Raw genomic sequence first — 17,500 nt, 5'->3', positions numbered from 1 at the left:
GAGATGGAGATGAAGTCACTTTGCCTTGTAACAGTCTGATAGATGATCAACAGAACTGTGACTCTACAATGTGGATCTTCACTGATTCAAGAAGCAGAACACCAGTAGTTCTGGTTAGAGATGGGAAGATTGTTGAAGCAGCCAAAGCTAAATCAGACAGACTGAGTGTTTCAGAGAAATGTTCTCTGGTTATAAAGAAGGTCACAGATGAAGATGTTGGTCGTTATTACTGCAGACAGTTAATATCAGAACAACAACAAGGTGAAGATGCTCTGGTTTATCTGTCTGTTGTTACCAGTGAGTATTTACATCATGATGTTTTCAATCTGTCTTGTCAGAACAATATACTGAAACATTATAATAATCATGATTATAGTGATGAAGTTACTCTTCTTTCTCTCACAATGTCTCCATCTTCTCCACTGACTGAACAGAAGAACAATGATGAGGTGATGTTGAGATGTTCTGTGTCGACATATGGAGGATGTAGACACACAGTGAAGTTGCTGCTTCAGGGTCAAGTTGTGGATAAAGACAACAAAGACTTTAGGACATCACAGTCTTCCTGCTCCACCTCTCTGACGTTTCTGACTTCTCATTTAATTTACACATCGAGGTTTAATTCACTGAAGTGTGAAGTGACCGAACTCAACAAAGTTCAGCAGTTTTCTTTCAGAAATTCTCCCTCAGGTGAGAAAACAGGTGAGAACATTTTAAAGACACTCATGTTCACTTTAGTTTGTTGAGTTGTGTTAATCTGTTCAGGTGACGACACAACAACAGCAACAACTGAGTTAACACCAACTGAAGACGACACTAAAGCAACTAACACCACGTCTTTGTCTCTCCTCACATTTAACAACATTATTTATTTTTTAAAGTGATTTATTTGTTGCTGTTAAACTGCCTTTTCTCTAATGTTGATGAATGAAATCTGTTTTTGAGAGAACATTTTTATTCTGATTTAAAGCAACAGCTCAGAATTGTTATGTATTTAAATGTGAATAAAGTTTATTTTAAGTCTAAAAGCTGTAACTAAATATTAGTGCATGTTGTCATTGTGGTTCCAGGCTGGTGGAGGTTCATCTCTGTGTCTGTTGGATTAGCAGCGCTCATAATAACAGTTGTGGCCGTCAACATTCGGGCAAGAATTAAAGGTGAAGAACATCCACATATTAAACATCATAAAAGAGGATTTTTACTGTTGAAACTAAAGTCGACTCTTTCTTTTGTCTCTTCAGAGAAGAAAACACAGATGGATCAAATCGCCGTGAGTTTTTTACAACCGAATAATGAAATGATTTTGTTTTTACAGTTGTCACTCTTCATTACATTCTTTTACACAGTGTTTTCTCACTGAAACACGAGTGGCTTTAACGCTTCTTTACTGTCTATAGAGCAGTTCTATTGCCTCCACATGGCTCTCGACGAGGGAGACAGCTGCGCCGGCGGCTAGCAGCTAACATGCTAACAGCCCTAAAAATGCTAACAGAGCTAACAATGCTAACGGAGCTAAAAATGCTAACAGAGCTGAAATTGCTGACAAAGCTCTCAGTGTTTACATGAGGTCCCCCTCAGATTACAACTGTGTTCACTTTAAAAACATCAGCAGTAATGTGGAAACAAAATGTGGAGGTTAGGGAGACTTCTGGGAGCTAAAACCAAAGTGTAATTTAATGAACTGCGTCTTTACTTTAGTTCTGATTTCCTCGTGATGAAGTGTGGAGCAGTGGACGCCTACAGATCACAGAAGTGGGATTGTAAAGTGTGGGTTTGATTGTGTTGTGTTGTTTCTCACAGGTGCGTTATGATGGAGAAGATGACACAGTGAACTATGAAAACGTCAGACCTCCTGATGGAGTTTGACCAACACGTCTGCCTCCATCACACTCCACTGATCTACTCCTCATGATGTACGTGAGTGGGTGACCGTGGCTAAGTGGAGAGCAGGGCCGCCTTTCAATCAGAGGGTCGGTGGTTTGATCCCCGGCTCCTGCTCCACTTGTCTCATGTCAATGTGTCCTTGAGCAAGACACTTAACCCCAACATGTCTCCCGTAGCTGCGTCTACGGTGTGTAGATAGATACTGAATTGTAAGTCGCTTTGGATAAAAGCGTCTGTTAAATGACCGTAATGTAATGTTGTAGGTTGGAAATAAGAAAAAGACGAAGATAACTGCTCAATGCGTGACCTAACCAGGCCCCAAACGTGACGCTAACGCTAGCTGTTGTGGTTAGCCACGTTGCGTCAAGTGCAGATCAGCTTCATCACCATCTTCATCGTGTCCCAGCTGCTGCTGATCTCGTCACAATATTGGGTGTTGAGAAACCAAATTGATAAAAACATTCCCTGTTATGGCAGCAAGCTACATGGAGCTGGTGGTATTCAGGTCTTCATTGGTCAAACATATTTCAACAGGTGGACGTCATCTGAAATCGAGGTCCGTCAGAATCGGTTCCACAGTGGTGATGAAGCATTCATAAGAACCCCCCCCCCCAAAAAAAATAATCTGTTTTTGTACATTTCTGTGAATATTTTCCAGCTTGGTGTTAAACGGCTTTTATGATTTAGTTTCAGTCTGTTGTCTTTTCCTGCATCGGTCGTAAACATGTGTCTCATCTGCAGCCCGGTCAGAACACAGCAGCTGGACTTTAACTTCATTCAGCAGGAAGCAACAAATTTCACTTTTGTTAACTTTTTTAAATTTCAGAGCTGATCTCAACATTTACCGTTTCATGTTTGAAGCTACAGCAGCTGGAGCTCAGTTCCATGTCATTTGAATCCTCTTTCATTTCACATTGACCTGTGTGTTGGGATGGTGTTTGTGTTTCAACGGGTCAGTGACTCTCTTCTCTCTGTAATATCTAAAGACAATATAATCTGCAAATAAAGAAAGTTGTATTCTACGCTGTGTTCTGTGGTTCCTCCATGTAGGAACAGTTTCATCATGGTGATTGAACGTCGTAGTCTGAGGATTTCTACTGTTCTTTTATTTAGCTGCAGCGGACACACGCCGTCAGCTCCTGCTTTCCTCTTCATCATCACGCCATGCTTTCCTTCCTCCTTCCTCTTTCCTTGTCTTCTTTAATCCCGCCTTTCTCCGCCTCCTTTCCTCTCATCTCTCTGCTCGTCCTTTCTTCCTCTCTCTTTACTTCCTTGTCTCCGTTCTTTTCTTCCATTTCTTTCTTTCTGGCCACTTCATCTTTCACACCCGTCACTCGTGACTCATAGATCAAATACTGCATAACAGTGATGACAAACACACAGTGAATCACACACACACACACACACACACACACACACACACACACACACACACACACACTAATCACATCCTTACAGACAGAATAACACACACACTTTTCCATGCAGACTGAACAGTTGGTGAGGTGTAATGAGGTGATCTTCAGCTACTTCTCTCCCTCCCTTGACTCACCCCCTCCCTCCCTTTCTCTCTCTCCTCTCCTCTCCTTCTTTGTCGGACTTGCTTCACCTTTCCACCTCTCTCTCTGTCTGTCTCTCTCTCTCTCTCTCTGTCTCTCTCTCTGTCTGTCTCTGTCTCTCTCTCTCTCTCTGTCTCTCTCTGTCTGTCTCTCTCTCTCTCTCTGTCTCTCTCTCTGTCTGTCTCTGTCTCTCTCTCTCTCTGTCTATCTCTGTCTGTCTCTCTCTCTCTCTCTCTCTCTCTCTCTCTCTTGGGATTTATTAGTTGTCAGGTTGTTCTCTGCTACAGGGGCTTCTGGGACGCCGTCAAGGTGTCCAGTGGTCAGGTAATGACAAGTGTGTGTGTGTGTGTGTGTGTGTGTGTGAGGAGTATTTCAAGCTGCCTGTCCAAAAATCTGTCAAGCATCTGCCCCTAGCAGCGTGGATGTGTGTGTGTGTGTGTGTGTGTGTAACGATCATCTTTAGACAAATTTAGCTTTAGATTAATTAACATTTAGATTAATTTAGCAGCCGCATGATATACGGTAGTGACTCGCCTGTGGCTTCACACCACATTAAATGTGTGTGTGTGTGTGTGTGTGTGTGTGTGTGTGTGTGTGTGTGTGTGTGTGTGTGGGTGTGTGTGTGTGCGTGCAGACCTGCTTGCCGTCGGCCATGTTGCAGGGCATCAGCAGGACCTGGGAGGCCGGGAAGGTGGTGGACAGAGACAGACAGTGCTGCTGCTGTCGGATCTGCTGCCCGTGAGTGTAAACCCACTCCTGGAGACGGAGACGGAAAGTTAGGAAGATTATTTGAAGCGAGAAATGCAGCAAAAGCTGTGATTACAACACACACAGAGGGAGAGTGACTTCATCCTCTGCTCAGGTAGACATCCCTCCTCTATAGCTTTACATAAACGATAGTCGTTTGCTGTTATGTTAACGCTCTGGATGTCCTTTATTGCTCCTTGGGACCAGCATAGAGTCTATTAGTTAATTAAGAGAGAGAATGAAGGGTGATCATAATATGCTCTATCTTATTATACAGTTCTAACATATCAATGGTCAATCATAATACGTCTTTCCCCCCTCACAACACATACAACGTTTCCAACAGGAAAAGAGAAATGTTGTATGATATTATGCTAATCTGTTATAGTGTAGAAAATACAATAGAGATGCAACCTCTAAGATATTCAAACACACACACAGTGTTGTGGTAGCATTAGTGCTAATTTGTGTTCATAACCACTCTGAACCGTCTGACACGTCTCACACACACACACACACACACACACACACACACACACACACACACACACACACACACACACACACAAACACAAACACAGACACACACACACACACACACACACACACACACACACACAGACACACACACACACACACACACACACACACACACACACACACACACACACAGAATGTGTAACTAGGTCAGGGTTATTATAGTAGCTGGCAGGATCCATGGTAAATTCAACCTGTCTGGTGTGTGTGTGTGTGCATGTGTGTGTGTGTGTGTGTGTGTGTGTGTGTGTGTATGTGTGTGTGTGTGTGTGTGTGTGTGTGTGTGTGTGTGTGTCTGTGTTTGTGTGTGTGTGTGTGTGTGTAACCAAAGTAAACCACATATTGACACATCTAGAATACACACACACACACACACACACTGGTATGTGTAAATAGAGGGGCGGCGCATATTTTAATTGATATTTTAATAATAGCAAGTTAACTATTTTGATTATTGTCATGTAATTATTACAGGATAAGGCACCAGTAGATTAACAGTGATGTGACCACTGATCACATTCATTATTGTCTGACTTTTACATTTGTTTAACAACTTAAGTTACTAGTAACTTTACAGATTAAAGTAATGACTTTATGAAACGTGCACCGTTCTAGATTTAAAGGGACAGTCGCGATGTTTCGCACCAAAGTCACACAACAACAACACAAACTAACTAACCGATCGAGGCAGCGGTAGACCGACAACTCCTGTGTTCTGAGACGTTACATTACTGTTTCTGTCAAAGGAGTCTGGTGTCTTTGAAGCACAGATATCGGCTTCAGTTCCCCGTCATGAAGGTCTGTCTGACAGCAAGGTAAACGCACTTCAAATAATCCGAAATATTCCTTTAAATGCCCACAAGTATATATATATTAGTTCCAAATACTTACATATTCATGCAATAATAGTCCAATATAAAATATATATTAGCATAGCACTCGTGACTTTTAGAACATTTTGCTCATAACCCTTTGGTACTTTTCAATGCAGGACTTGTATGTGTAACATAGTTGAAAAGGTTCAGGTTAAATCCCGCTAAATGGGAAAACTACGCCACCTGCTGTTGGAAATGTGTACCTGCACTGAATAGTAGCCGCAAAGGACTATGGGTAATCCTCAATGCGACGGAGGATTCGTTACGAGGTAATGTGTCTGTGAATGTCCGTGGACAATATAATGTTAACTAGCTTGAAAAGTACTTAAGAGTTTAGCTGGCTTTATTTGTTTGAATATTAATTGTCTTAAATTATATTCGCCATGTTTTCATTAAGTCAACTATACGTTTTTTATGTGTTTTATTGCCAGTAAAAATGTCTCCGGTTTAGCTAGCTAACACTATCGTGATGCCGTCTTTCTAGACAGAGCATGCGCTGTTGTCCACAACAGATGACCATTCTTCTGTGTTGTCCTTTTTTCATAAATGCAGATGTGGAATAAATCTGCTGTTACCACAAGCCTGACCAGCTCCATGAGATTCATTTAGTCAGGAGACATCTTACAGAGGTTACATATGCAGCCTTTTTATATTGCAGTACTGATATTTGTATTTGAGTAAAGTATCTGGATACTTCCTCCGACATTGGGTATCAATGTTCAGCTTCATGGATTAATCCATTATCAAAATATTAACTGTAAATTTACAGGTTTTTTTTTCACTTTTTAGGCTATTCAACTCATCACTTAAGCTTAAAATTATGAGTTATTTCTTATAAGGGAATTCAACAATTATTACATTTACAGTTCAGCATTTACAGAAATGACAAATGAACACACGTTTACACGTTATGACCGTAATCATGCTGCTTGAAGGTGGCTCATCGGCCCGTGATGAAGTAATGGCGAGGGCTGACTGGTGAAGGGACGGCGGGAGATCTTTTCAAAGCACCTCAGTGATTTATGGAGTTTTATCTTGAATAACTCAACGCTGCCCGGCTGTATTTCACCGCACGATTGATTTATTGAACTGCAGCAAAGAGAATGACATTGCAGGTTAATTGGTGCTGTAGCTCAACACGTCTTCTCCACAGGAGCCTCGAAGGGAGCGACCTCACCACTGAAGCTGTCATGTGAGAATGTTGAGAGAAACGTCATCAGTTTGAGTTCAAATATTTGTTCATGTGAAGGACTTTGTTTGGTTCTTTTTACAATTTTAAATCTGTCAACGTTATTATTATTATTTTATTATTATTATCATCATCGTCATCATCATTGTCATTATTATTATTATTATTATTAGTGTTATTATTATTATTTTAATATTATCATCATTGTCATTATTATTACTATTATTGTTAATATTATTATAATTATTATTATCATTATTATTATTAGTGTTATTATTATTTTAATATATTATTATCATCATCATTGTCATTATTAATATTATTATTATCATTATTATTATCAGCATTAGTATTATCAGTATTATCATTTTAATATATTATTATCATCATCATAATTGTCATTAATATTATTATTATAATTATTTTCAATTATTGTAGTAGCAGCACCTGCACTATAATTACACTTGTCTTATTGCATGATAATTATGATAATTAATATCTTAGAATATTCACTCCCATATAGTCGTTATATCATTCCTATAATATATTGTATTTTTGCATTTCCTTCCTATTAAATGCAATTCTACATACATGTTATGTACAATATATCATTAATTGCATACTAGTATCTTTATATGTATTTATGCATTTCTAATCTACATGATAAATACACTTATATGCATTGTTGGTTTTGCACATTTATGCACACAAAGGTTTTGTGTATGTCTCTCTGACTTTGACTGATTATTTTTAAGTGAGTACATGAGGTAAACAAAGGCTATAAGGGTTTTTTTTAAGCATGCCACGATCAGAGTTATTCAATGGTTGTGAAGTTAAACAGCTGAAACAGAACCTGCATGCTCAGCAGAAATGTTCCCCGGGTGAACAAAGGTTAACAACAAAGTGCACTTTGTCTCAAAATAACGTTGACACCCGTGGCCCCGCTTACAAACATGTGAATGTCAGCTTTTATTTATTTTTTTATGACACAAGTTAACTGAGCTGCATCGTGTTCATGCTCAATATATAACAATATATAACTTCATGCTTTTGCGCTCATTACGTTTGAGTCAAATTGTGTTCAGAGTGATGTTTTTATCGCATTTCACGGCCGTCCGTCACTCTCCTCCTCCTTCGTCTGCTGTTCTACGCAGCGGTCGCCCGGTTACATTTTGTGGAACTTGTAGAAAGTTGAAATGGAACAGTGAGAATACATTTGCGTTCTACATGACGGCTGTTTTCTGCTCGTATGGGTTCGCAAATTGGTCTCTCTGCTTCTCTGCTATTGATTTCTCGATGTATGCTGGTGCAAATTTATAAAAACTTTGTTTCTGAACCAGAATCTTCAACGTTTCACTAGTTTCACTTGTTACACATGTTCTGCTAATAGACTCTGTTGTTAGAAACGTCTCATTATGAACAATATGCTCTCTATGAACAGAATATTTTGTTAGATTTTATAATTCTTAAAAACTGGTTCTTGTTTTTATGGTTTTTATGCCGTTATTTCTTTTATAATAACATTTTACTAAACCTAACTTTATTACTGAAAAATTGGGAGTCCAACATGACAGAATCAGCTGATTTTTACCAAATTTGCTCTGAAGATCGAAAAAGGCAAACATTTAAATTATTACCAAATTTGTCTTTTGTAAACATTATTATCATCTTTATATTAACAACCTTTTTTTAAATTATCATTCCTAAACTGTCTTGTACTTTTAACTACGGCCCATTGGAGGGCTTCAAAAGACGTCTTCTGATCCGTCCCCTCAATGGTTCAGTAAAACTTTGATATCGCTGAGTGTCGGAGACGCGATGCAAACATGTGCGCCGGCACCAACCCAAAGAATGATCATGCTCCTTTCACTTCTGCTTCAGAGATGGTCAGCTCCGGTCAGGAACAAATTAACAGTGTTTGGACTCTGTCCTTGTTTTTTCACCAATTGTGAGGATGCTAAAATACAATCCTTTAATGTGGATTTCTTCTTTTAATTAGTTTACCTGGGGAAAAATACTCACTTTTCAAGGGAGAAACTGAGAAAAATGCATTTAATTATTCTTAATGTTAAATACATGAACAATCATGGATTCAGAGCCTTCCTTCAGGGCATCTCTACAGCAGCTAAGGGAGAGTTCCTCACTCGCACACACACACACACACACACACACACACACACACACACACACACACACACACACACACACACACACACACACACATCTCAGTGGTTTTCCTTGTTAGTTAAGAGACTTGAACCAGCAACCTTCCAGTCACAGGCCAGCCTCCCCAGCCTTCAGGGCATTTCAGCTGCTGACATGTTGGCTCTCTGCGAGGCGGCTTGTTAGGGCGGATCACAGCCTCCACACTCGCTCTCAACACAGAATAATGAGAATCCTACGGGTATTAATTATGGTGGAGAGAAGGCAGAACACGCACACACACACACACACACACACACACACACACATGCGCGCACGCACACACACAAACACTCCTATATTACCAACAGTGGACTATCGTTTCACACTAACCAAATGTGGACCGCTTCTGGGCATTTTAAAAACAAAAGGGAATATGGGAAAATGTATAAAATATACGCGCAAATAGAATTCTTTTAATATCTTTTTTTTATTGCCAAAGGGGGGACTTGCAGTTTACCTGTAAATTATTAGTAACCTGGCTGCATGCAGGAAGTACATTTATTAAGAACTTCAGCATCAGTTATATTCCCAAAAATACATAACACCAGCAACTTCTATTCTTTTAGAGGGTATTCATATTTGTCTGTACTGCTGTATGTAAATAGTACGACCCCTGTGGGGTATGAATTACCTTTATCCTGTGGATTTAAATCTATTCCTCATTAATGAGAGAAACCTCCCCACAGTCTCAGGGTGTCTTTTTTGAATCATACTTCAACAATAACTTTGTTGTTGTTGTTGTTTGAGCATCTTCAAAAGCATTCATTTTTAAAAGCATTCATTACAAAAATCAATCGTCGTATAAAAGATCCTGGATTAATCTTTCTTTACTGAGGACTAGTCACAATTCTGATGGTTTGATGTTCCGTCTTTTTGCATCCATATTGCCATCTAAGAGGTAAATCTAAAGTGTTGTAACTCTATTATGTTTTAGTTTGACATCTGTCTCTACATCTACTAATGACCTATGAGAGCGAGAGAGAGCTGAGATGTCCTTGTCCATCTTAATGAACAACTTTTGTTTTCTTCTTTAGGCTTCTTTCCCCCCAGCAACTCATCACTACACATGTCCTGCTTAAAGGTAAAAACCACTGTGTGTCATTTTAATGGGGGTTAGAGCATCTTTCTGATGATTCTGATGGTGTGAGCTTTATTGGCAAAAAAACAAAAAACATTTAGGAGCAGGAAATCGGGGACATTTTCTATGTCCATAATAGTAAATGATGTTAATGTGTTTCTAGTTCCTCACTTCCGTTTTTCAGTTATTAAAGAGACATTAAAGAGGCCGCCTGTGTTGACATTTTCAAGCAGCAATTAAAAGCATATCTCTTTCTCTCTTAAGAAAGTATTTAATGTGTTTCAAACAGACTCCCACATGCTTCTTTCATATCACACTTTCATCTTTTCCATTTTAAATGTTCCAGTTCTTATTCATCTGTTGAAATTATTTTTAAATGCACTGCACTTTAACTTGCATAGTCTATATGAAATGTGCTCTACGAATAAAGATTATTATTAATGATAATATTTTATAAAGTATTTTTGTTATTAGCAATTTCAAGTAATCTAAAACCTCAATTAAATAGTTGTACAATTATTTACAAATGTCTTGTTTCATTCCAGAAACATCATTATCTGTATGGCTGTAAACACTCACTATTTAAGAGAAGAAGCAAGGAACCTTTGGAGGGTGAATCTACAGATTTAAGTAAAAATAATGTCCTTCTTTTCTTTTAAAGCCACGATGAGCATCTGAATGTAGCGCCCTCCAGTGGTAGCATAACAAAAAAACACAGTGCTGCAGACACCATTGGACACCACTACTGAAGGACATATCAGAACATTCTGAAAGATGCAATGATCACCTACAGAACATATAGTGGCTTTAAATGACACAGACCATTTCAAATGTTTGGAATGAAAGCCCTCCAGGTTATAACTTCACATCAGATGATTTGACGACCTCTTTATTAACCGTCTTCAGATGTATTCGTCTGTTCATCCTACCTCTTCATGGCGGAGGAGAGCTACGTCATTTCCCGCGTCACAAACGTTTCATCCTCCTAATGTCCTGGTGGTCTCACCTGGTTGCTGGAGGGGACCCCCTCTGTTCCGATGCAGGGAGCCAGCGTCAGGACGGGCAGCTCCTGGCCCTCCAGCCGGCGAGACTCCAGACAGTTCTGCCGCTGTTTGATCACCCCGGACTGAGAGTCGGAGTCATCTGGGACTCTGATGGAGGGAACAAAACATAGAGTTAATACAAAAATATGTATCTCAAAACTGCCACTAAAACCACTAAGTGAGAAAAGATCATTTTTTTTTGTTGATCTGAGTCTTTTATCTCCAAAACCACATTTAGCCAAAGTGGAAGCAACGGGGTTTGGAGGATATATCGTCTTCATTTTAAGATACACTAACAGCCTCACTGAGATGAGACAGAAGACCCCAATCATCTCCACCATAGTCTCATTAACTACATCAAGATATCGCAGTTAATTTGACAGTGAGTCATCAAAACGACGCGCCCGATGCACCTTTTAACGAATCCCGCTCAAGGCTCACGATTCTCCAAACTCATTACTTCAGAAAGTTTCTTCCCAATCTCCCTCTTTGATAAACTTTCTCGGTCTTTTCTTGTTACATCCTCGGGCCGCGCTATAAACTCGGGCTTAAGCCCTGTAGCATTAATTCAATCTGCTATCTCTCTCTGTTTTAATAACCCGGTAAAGGTTATTCTGCGTTTTAAGGGTCAGGTCCGTCCTCCCCCGAGAGCAAGCCTGTTAATTCCATTCTGGGGGATTAACACCAGCCTTCAGTGGATAAATGGGTATTTAAGTGTGTGTGTGTGTGTGTGTGTGTATATGTGTGTGTGTGTGTGTGTGAGAGAGTGTGTGTATTGAAGTGTATTTGAAAGATAGAGAGTATTTAAATGAGAGCGCTTATGTGTCTTAAAGACATTTGTATTGGCATTTGTGTGCGTGTAAAATTAGAATACTGTATATAAGAATCACTGCCAGGGCTTGTGACGTCGGTAAGTGTTATTGTGTGTCTATGTGTGTGTGTGTGTGTGTGTGTGTGTGGGGGGGGGGGGGGGGGGGGGGGGAGCTCAGCCAATCAGGACGAAGGAAGAGAAAGACACTGAATGAGGCGTTGAAGGAGACGTGAAGATGGCCCGAGTGTGGTTGTTCACTCTCTGATGAAAACAAAAACAGGTGTGTGCGTTTGTGCGCCGCCTTTGCAGACAACACAAAGCCTTGCAGAGGTCTGCTGAGTCATTTACAACCATATTACCCGTCCTGTGTGCTGTTGGCATCAAAAACGCAGGTAAATGTGTTTTGACCGTATCATAAGATCTGCAAAACTAGCCACAGATTTGGAACCAAGACCGCCTGTTTTTTTTGTCCGCCTATCGTCTTTAATTGGAGCTACTTTTCTTCTGGTGTCCCTGGGAAAGTTGAGGGAACTAAAGCTGGGGGACAGAGCAGCAGACGCCTTGATATCCTTGGTAAGAACTTGTGGCACTACCTCCATGGTCCCAGTCCACTACGCTGGCGTCGTGAAGCGCTTGGCGAAGCTTCCTCCAGGCCGAGTCATACTCATGACGAAGAAACTGAACCTGATGTGTAAAGTCGGTGGCATTCTCTCTCAGTTGCTTGCTCAAGCTTTCCCAGGAGTTCAAAGACACACACACACACACACACACACTTACTTGAGCTCCGGGTAGACGTTGTCCAAGTACCACTTAAAGGATTTGCACTTGAGCTTCTTGCGGAGTTCCACTCTGCCTCGGATGCTGGTGACACACAGGCAAACACACACAATCAGACGGTCAGATGAAAGCATAAAGCAGCCACAGAAACAGTCAATCAGACATTCAGAACCCTCGTGACTAACACTAAGACACGAGGAAGTGGTCATAAAATAACCGATATTTAATCGCGAACGTACAGCCCGGACAAATAATGGAGGCGTGTGATGCTGAAAGGCAGGAGAAACCCTACAGCTGTGTTTAAATGTCAGTGTTTACCTGTGTCTGACAGATAAACGCTGACATTTGAGCACAGTTGTGGGGCGCTAGTGTCTGTTCCTGCTGTGGTTTTTCCTGATTATTGTGTTAATCACATTGTGGGGGACTCGCCTCCTGTTTGGGGACCAAACTCTGGTCCGATGTAAACCATTTATTTTATGTTTAAAGAGTAACACGCCAGACTGAAAAGCTGCGCTTCAGTTAAACTTTAACTATTGGACGTCAGCAAAAACATTAAGTTAAGTTACTGTGTAATGTTTGGGTGAAAAGTCCAGGGATTGAATGGCGGTTCTCTGTTCTCTCCGTTAGTATTCTGGTTGTAATAGTCCATTGTGGGCACTACTGCAGATCAATACACATGTCGACTTTATGGCCCTATTTGAGTCACAGCTTTTAGTTATTGTGATGAAGTACAGCTGCAGATGCTGCTCGGGGCACTTAACACTTTTTAACAGTCTGTGTTTCTGTCACTTTCCACAAGTTGCAACAATCTGTAAAGTTGAGCCAATCCCCTCTGGTTGCCGCGGAGATTTTCTTCTATTATTTGACGGTTTGTAGCCGTGAACTGGAGCCATCAACAAGCACAACAACGGTCTTGATTGGACATTTTCGGCCAATTCAGAGATCTGGAACCAGGCTAGTGTGAAAATCAACTGTGTGTGTGTGTGTGTGTGTGTGTGTGTGTGTGTGTGATTTTAGTGTGTGTGTGTGTTCTTACTCTCCGTAGGATTTCCCTCGCGCTGCAGGCCGAGCAGAGTAGTAAAAGAGACGGAAGTCGTCCATCCACACCTCCGCTGTGCGACGTGTGTTCCTGTATCCACGAACACACACACACACACACACACACACACACACACACACACACACACACACACACACACACAGAATTAAAACTACTTTCCTGCTGCAGTATATTTGTCATGTATTTATGTCACACTTGAAACTCATTAAAGGTGTATTTCACCCACAAACTGATTACTGGACGAAGATCAAAAACAGAGAGTTCACGGTATGAACACAAACAGGACGGCTCCACCACACACACTGTTTGTGGAGGATATTTAAAATGTTTGAATGACATACGCAACACTCCCTGAAGGTGAGTAATAGCTAATGTTAGCTAATGTTTCCTGAGGTGCAGTGACAAAAAAATGGATTATAAATGAAAAAGTGATGCAGCAGACAAGCCAGTAAAATGTGAGCCTGAATGTATGAATTTTTAATAAATAATGGCAGGCGGGGATGAGTGACGGTCACTCCAGCTGACACATGTTCACGGCCCAGTTTATTTTTCTCCTTTTCTTTGTCATTTATTTGGGAAGATGGGCTTTAAAGGCCCAGTGTGTAAGATCTAGTGCCATCTAGTGGTGAGGTTGCAGATTGCAACCAACTAAATACCTGTCTGAAGAACTATGGTGAAGCTACAAGTAGAGGGAGAGTTATCTTTAGGACTGGAGCTACTCTTATCAACACTCTGCTTTTCTACAAGACAAACCTAATTGCTTTGTGTGTGTGTGTGTGTGTGTGTGTGTGTGTGTGTGTGAGAGAGAGAGCAGAGCAGATGTGCGCTGCAGCGTGATAATAAATTACATTAAAAAAAAAGCATGAATACAAAACAGCAGTAACATCGAGGCTTATCAATACTATGATCCAGAATAATTTAGCACCGAGGGTCCGTTTAATACCGGGTTCCTGAACGCATCGCTACCTTCAGGTAACGTAAAACGCGAAAAGCCCGTTCTGAGGCGGGTCAAGATGGCCGACCCGCTCCCTACGTAGATACAAATGGCTTTTTCAAAAGCTAAGAAAAAACAAACTATGATTCTTAATTTCAGGTGATTATACACGGATTAAACCATAGTTATGAATATTATATTCCCCCATTGCTGCAAATTAATAATGTCACCTGTAAGTGTAAAAAGCTTGAGGACCCCCGAGTAAGAGGAGGCGGTCCTCCATCTCCTGATAGCTTAACCACAGTGAAATAGAGGAGACGCTGCAGCGGAGAGGAGGGCAGGAAAACGGGTAAAAAAACAGACATCAGCAAGTGTTCACCTGCTGCAGAGAGACCCGCCCCCCTCCAGATGTGGTCCGGACGAACCCCCACCATTAACTTGTTGTTCTTCCCAGACACCCAGACACACACACACACACTGCAGGTTTACATCGGCTGTAAATCCTTCCCTCCGCTGTACCTCTCATTCACTTTCGGCCCTGCGCTTCATTCACTGACAGTGGAGCACATTTTCTTTATCTCTAAACCCCTCCATTTACTCCTCTTCTCTCCCTCCTTCCCTCTCCCTCTCTCTCTGTCTCTCTGTCTCTCTGTAGTAATTAGCTATTAGCCGAGTTTCTCTGAGCCGTGAACTATCTCATTGAAATGATAGAAACCCTCCATTACGGGCGTTACACACACTGGCTGTGGCGGTTTAATGAAAGGGGAAGAGAGGGAGGATATGAGATGCTTGTAGGCGTACAAACATAAATACGTGTCTCACACACACAGGCTTACAATTAAAAGAAATCAATCATCGCACACACACACACACACACACACACACACACATATTGATACACACACTCGAGGACACAGCAGCGGGCCTCGGTGAGGGCCGGGGGAACCAGCATAATCTTTGTAATCGTAATTATTAAGCAGCTATTTTTTATTTAGCATATTCATACAACTCAGACGGCCGGAAGTCGAGCCTCCGGCTAATTAACCGGCGGAGCAGACGACTGCGGTTTTGTTTTGGGGAGGGGGGGGGGGGGGCGTTGATCGCAAACATCGGGTCATCGCGACGTGAACAGAAAAGCCAGGACAGATGTTGCCTCTGGTGACGACCGACGAGGAGCGACGTGTGGCGGCCGAACAGCCCTCCGACGGGAGGAACAAGGAAAAAGAGGAGTCTCAGAGCTGGAGCGAATCAGCTGGTCGACACAAAACACTAAGTTTATACGAGCCGTTTGGGGGAGGGGCTTCGCTCCAGAGCGCCGTCCGACCCGGCAGCCGTCGGTATGCTTTGCTCCGCCCATTAAGCCTCGAGGGGAACCTAACTTCCAACCCCGGCAGTGTAAATGCCTTGCTCCCATGCTGGGGTTTCCTGAATTACTGAAGTGTTGGAGGAGTAATACTCCAGATGAATCGTCGGTGTGTGGGCGTTCACTGGATCCCGGGAGTTATTTTTTTGTGATAAAGCGGTGTAATTTTGTTTTCCTGTGAGCTCACTCGTCTTCTTCTATACAGTTTGTCGTTTACAAGGTTTCCCAGAATGCCTTTCTGTACATGGATATTCAACAGGTTGCAACCTCCGCTTCTGAAAAGTGAAGCCAACGCTTTGACCTGCATTCTCTCTAGTGTCCACCAGGGGGCGACTCCTCTGGTTGTATAGAAGTCTAGTCTAAAATGACTCTACTTCTCTCTTGATTTATTCCCTCAGTAAACATTGTAAACATGAGTTTATGGTCTCAATCTCTAGTTTACAGTCTTCTTCAATACAGCATGATGTTCATTTAGTACATTATGGAACATTTAGAGTCAAACAGACCATAAAGCAGGGGATGCTTTAGGGGGCGGGGCTACACGCTGATTGACAGTTTGCTCTCCCAATTCCACAGCAATTCAAAGTGTGCATTCATCGCACACTTTGACGAACACACCCTGCAGTAAACGTGCACCTCGAGTTTGTCCATCTGAATGGAACCAGCATCCTCATTGTAACCATGATTAATCTACTTAATACCAGATCAATCCACGCGCAGCCTGAGCACATTAGTCCCGTTAATGGATTATTGGACTGCCTGTAAACATCTTTCAGTTTGAACTGTTTGAAAAAGGGGGCAGAGAACAGAACACAGCTTATGCTAATAGGATGATATTGTACTCGCAGCTCAAAGGCTCCCAGGCAGCTGTAAATCCACTCTAACAATGATGTGAGCGGCTTTCTGGCGGCGGCGGCGGCGGCGGCACACAGCGCAGAGTGCGGCGCGACGTGTTTCCCGCGTGTTACATCAGTCGAGCAGCGAATCAGTCAGCTGGAAAGTTGGTGTGATTATTAGTTAGGCGGGTGGGTTGATGACTGAAGTGCTGCCGAAATGATTTAAGAAATGACAAACAAGTTCGTTGGAAAAGATAATCAGTCAAGAGTTCATTTATATTCATTATGAATTCAGCGGGGAAAAAAAAAAAGTAAGATATTATATCATTTAAACATTTTGTCTTTTGAATATCACGCCGCTGACAGCAGCGTCCCAGAACACGCGCTCGCCTCCCGTTAACGAGTCTCATTAATCTCATTAATGAGGAGAAGTGTTGCACACTCTCTGTTTGACACACATGGTGTAGGACTGCGCTGAGCGAGGACGAGGTGCATGTCGGGGGTCGGGTCACAAACGTCTGTTAGTGCGACGAAAAGACTTCAGCTGGTTTAAGGGGTCTATATATATAAATATATATAACAAAAATCCCCCCAAAATGGAA

The 17,500-nt window shown here is 41.6% G+C and overlaps 1 protein-coding gene across 1 annotated transcript in view; it reads right to left on the bottom strand.

Annotated features, from left to right (window-relative positions):
* The window catches only part of galnt14 (UDP-N-acetyl-alpha-D-galactosamine:polypeptide N-acetylgalactosaminyltransferase 14 (GalNAc-T14)), a 100,190-nt gene that overhangs the window by 6,161 nt on the left and 76,529 nt on the right, over positions 1–17,500 (bottom strand). The window contains exons 5-8 of the mRNA XM_068709233.1: positions 13,742–13,834; positions 12,706–12,789; positions 11,081–11,225; positions 4,080–4,199 (exon numbers count right to left, since the gene is read on the bottom strand). Of these exons, the coding sequence (XP_068565334.1) occupies positions 4,080–4,199; positions 11,081–11,225; positions 12,706–12,789; positions 13,742–13,834 (442 nt within the window). The remainder of the gene's footprint in view (positions 1–4,079; positions 4,200–11,080; positions 11,226–12,705; positions 12,790–13,741; positions 13,835–17,500) is intronic.

This window comes from Cebidichthys violaceus, unplaced genomic scaffold (assembly GCF_023349555.1).
Source record: "Cebidichthys violaceus isolate CVI_PGR_0920_01 unplaced genomic scaffold, fCebVio1.0.p SCAF_14, whole genome shotgun sequence".
Classification (NCBI taxonomy): Eukaryota; Metazoa; Chordata; class Actinopteri; order Perciformes; family Stichaeidae; genus Cebidichthys; species Cebidichthys violaceus.
Note: the sequence above shows the minus strand (reverse complement) of the source record. Positions and strands in the feature narration are given on the sequence as shown.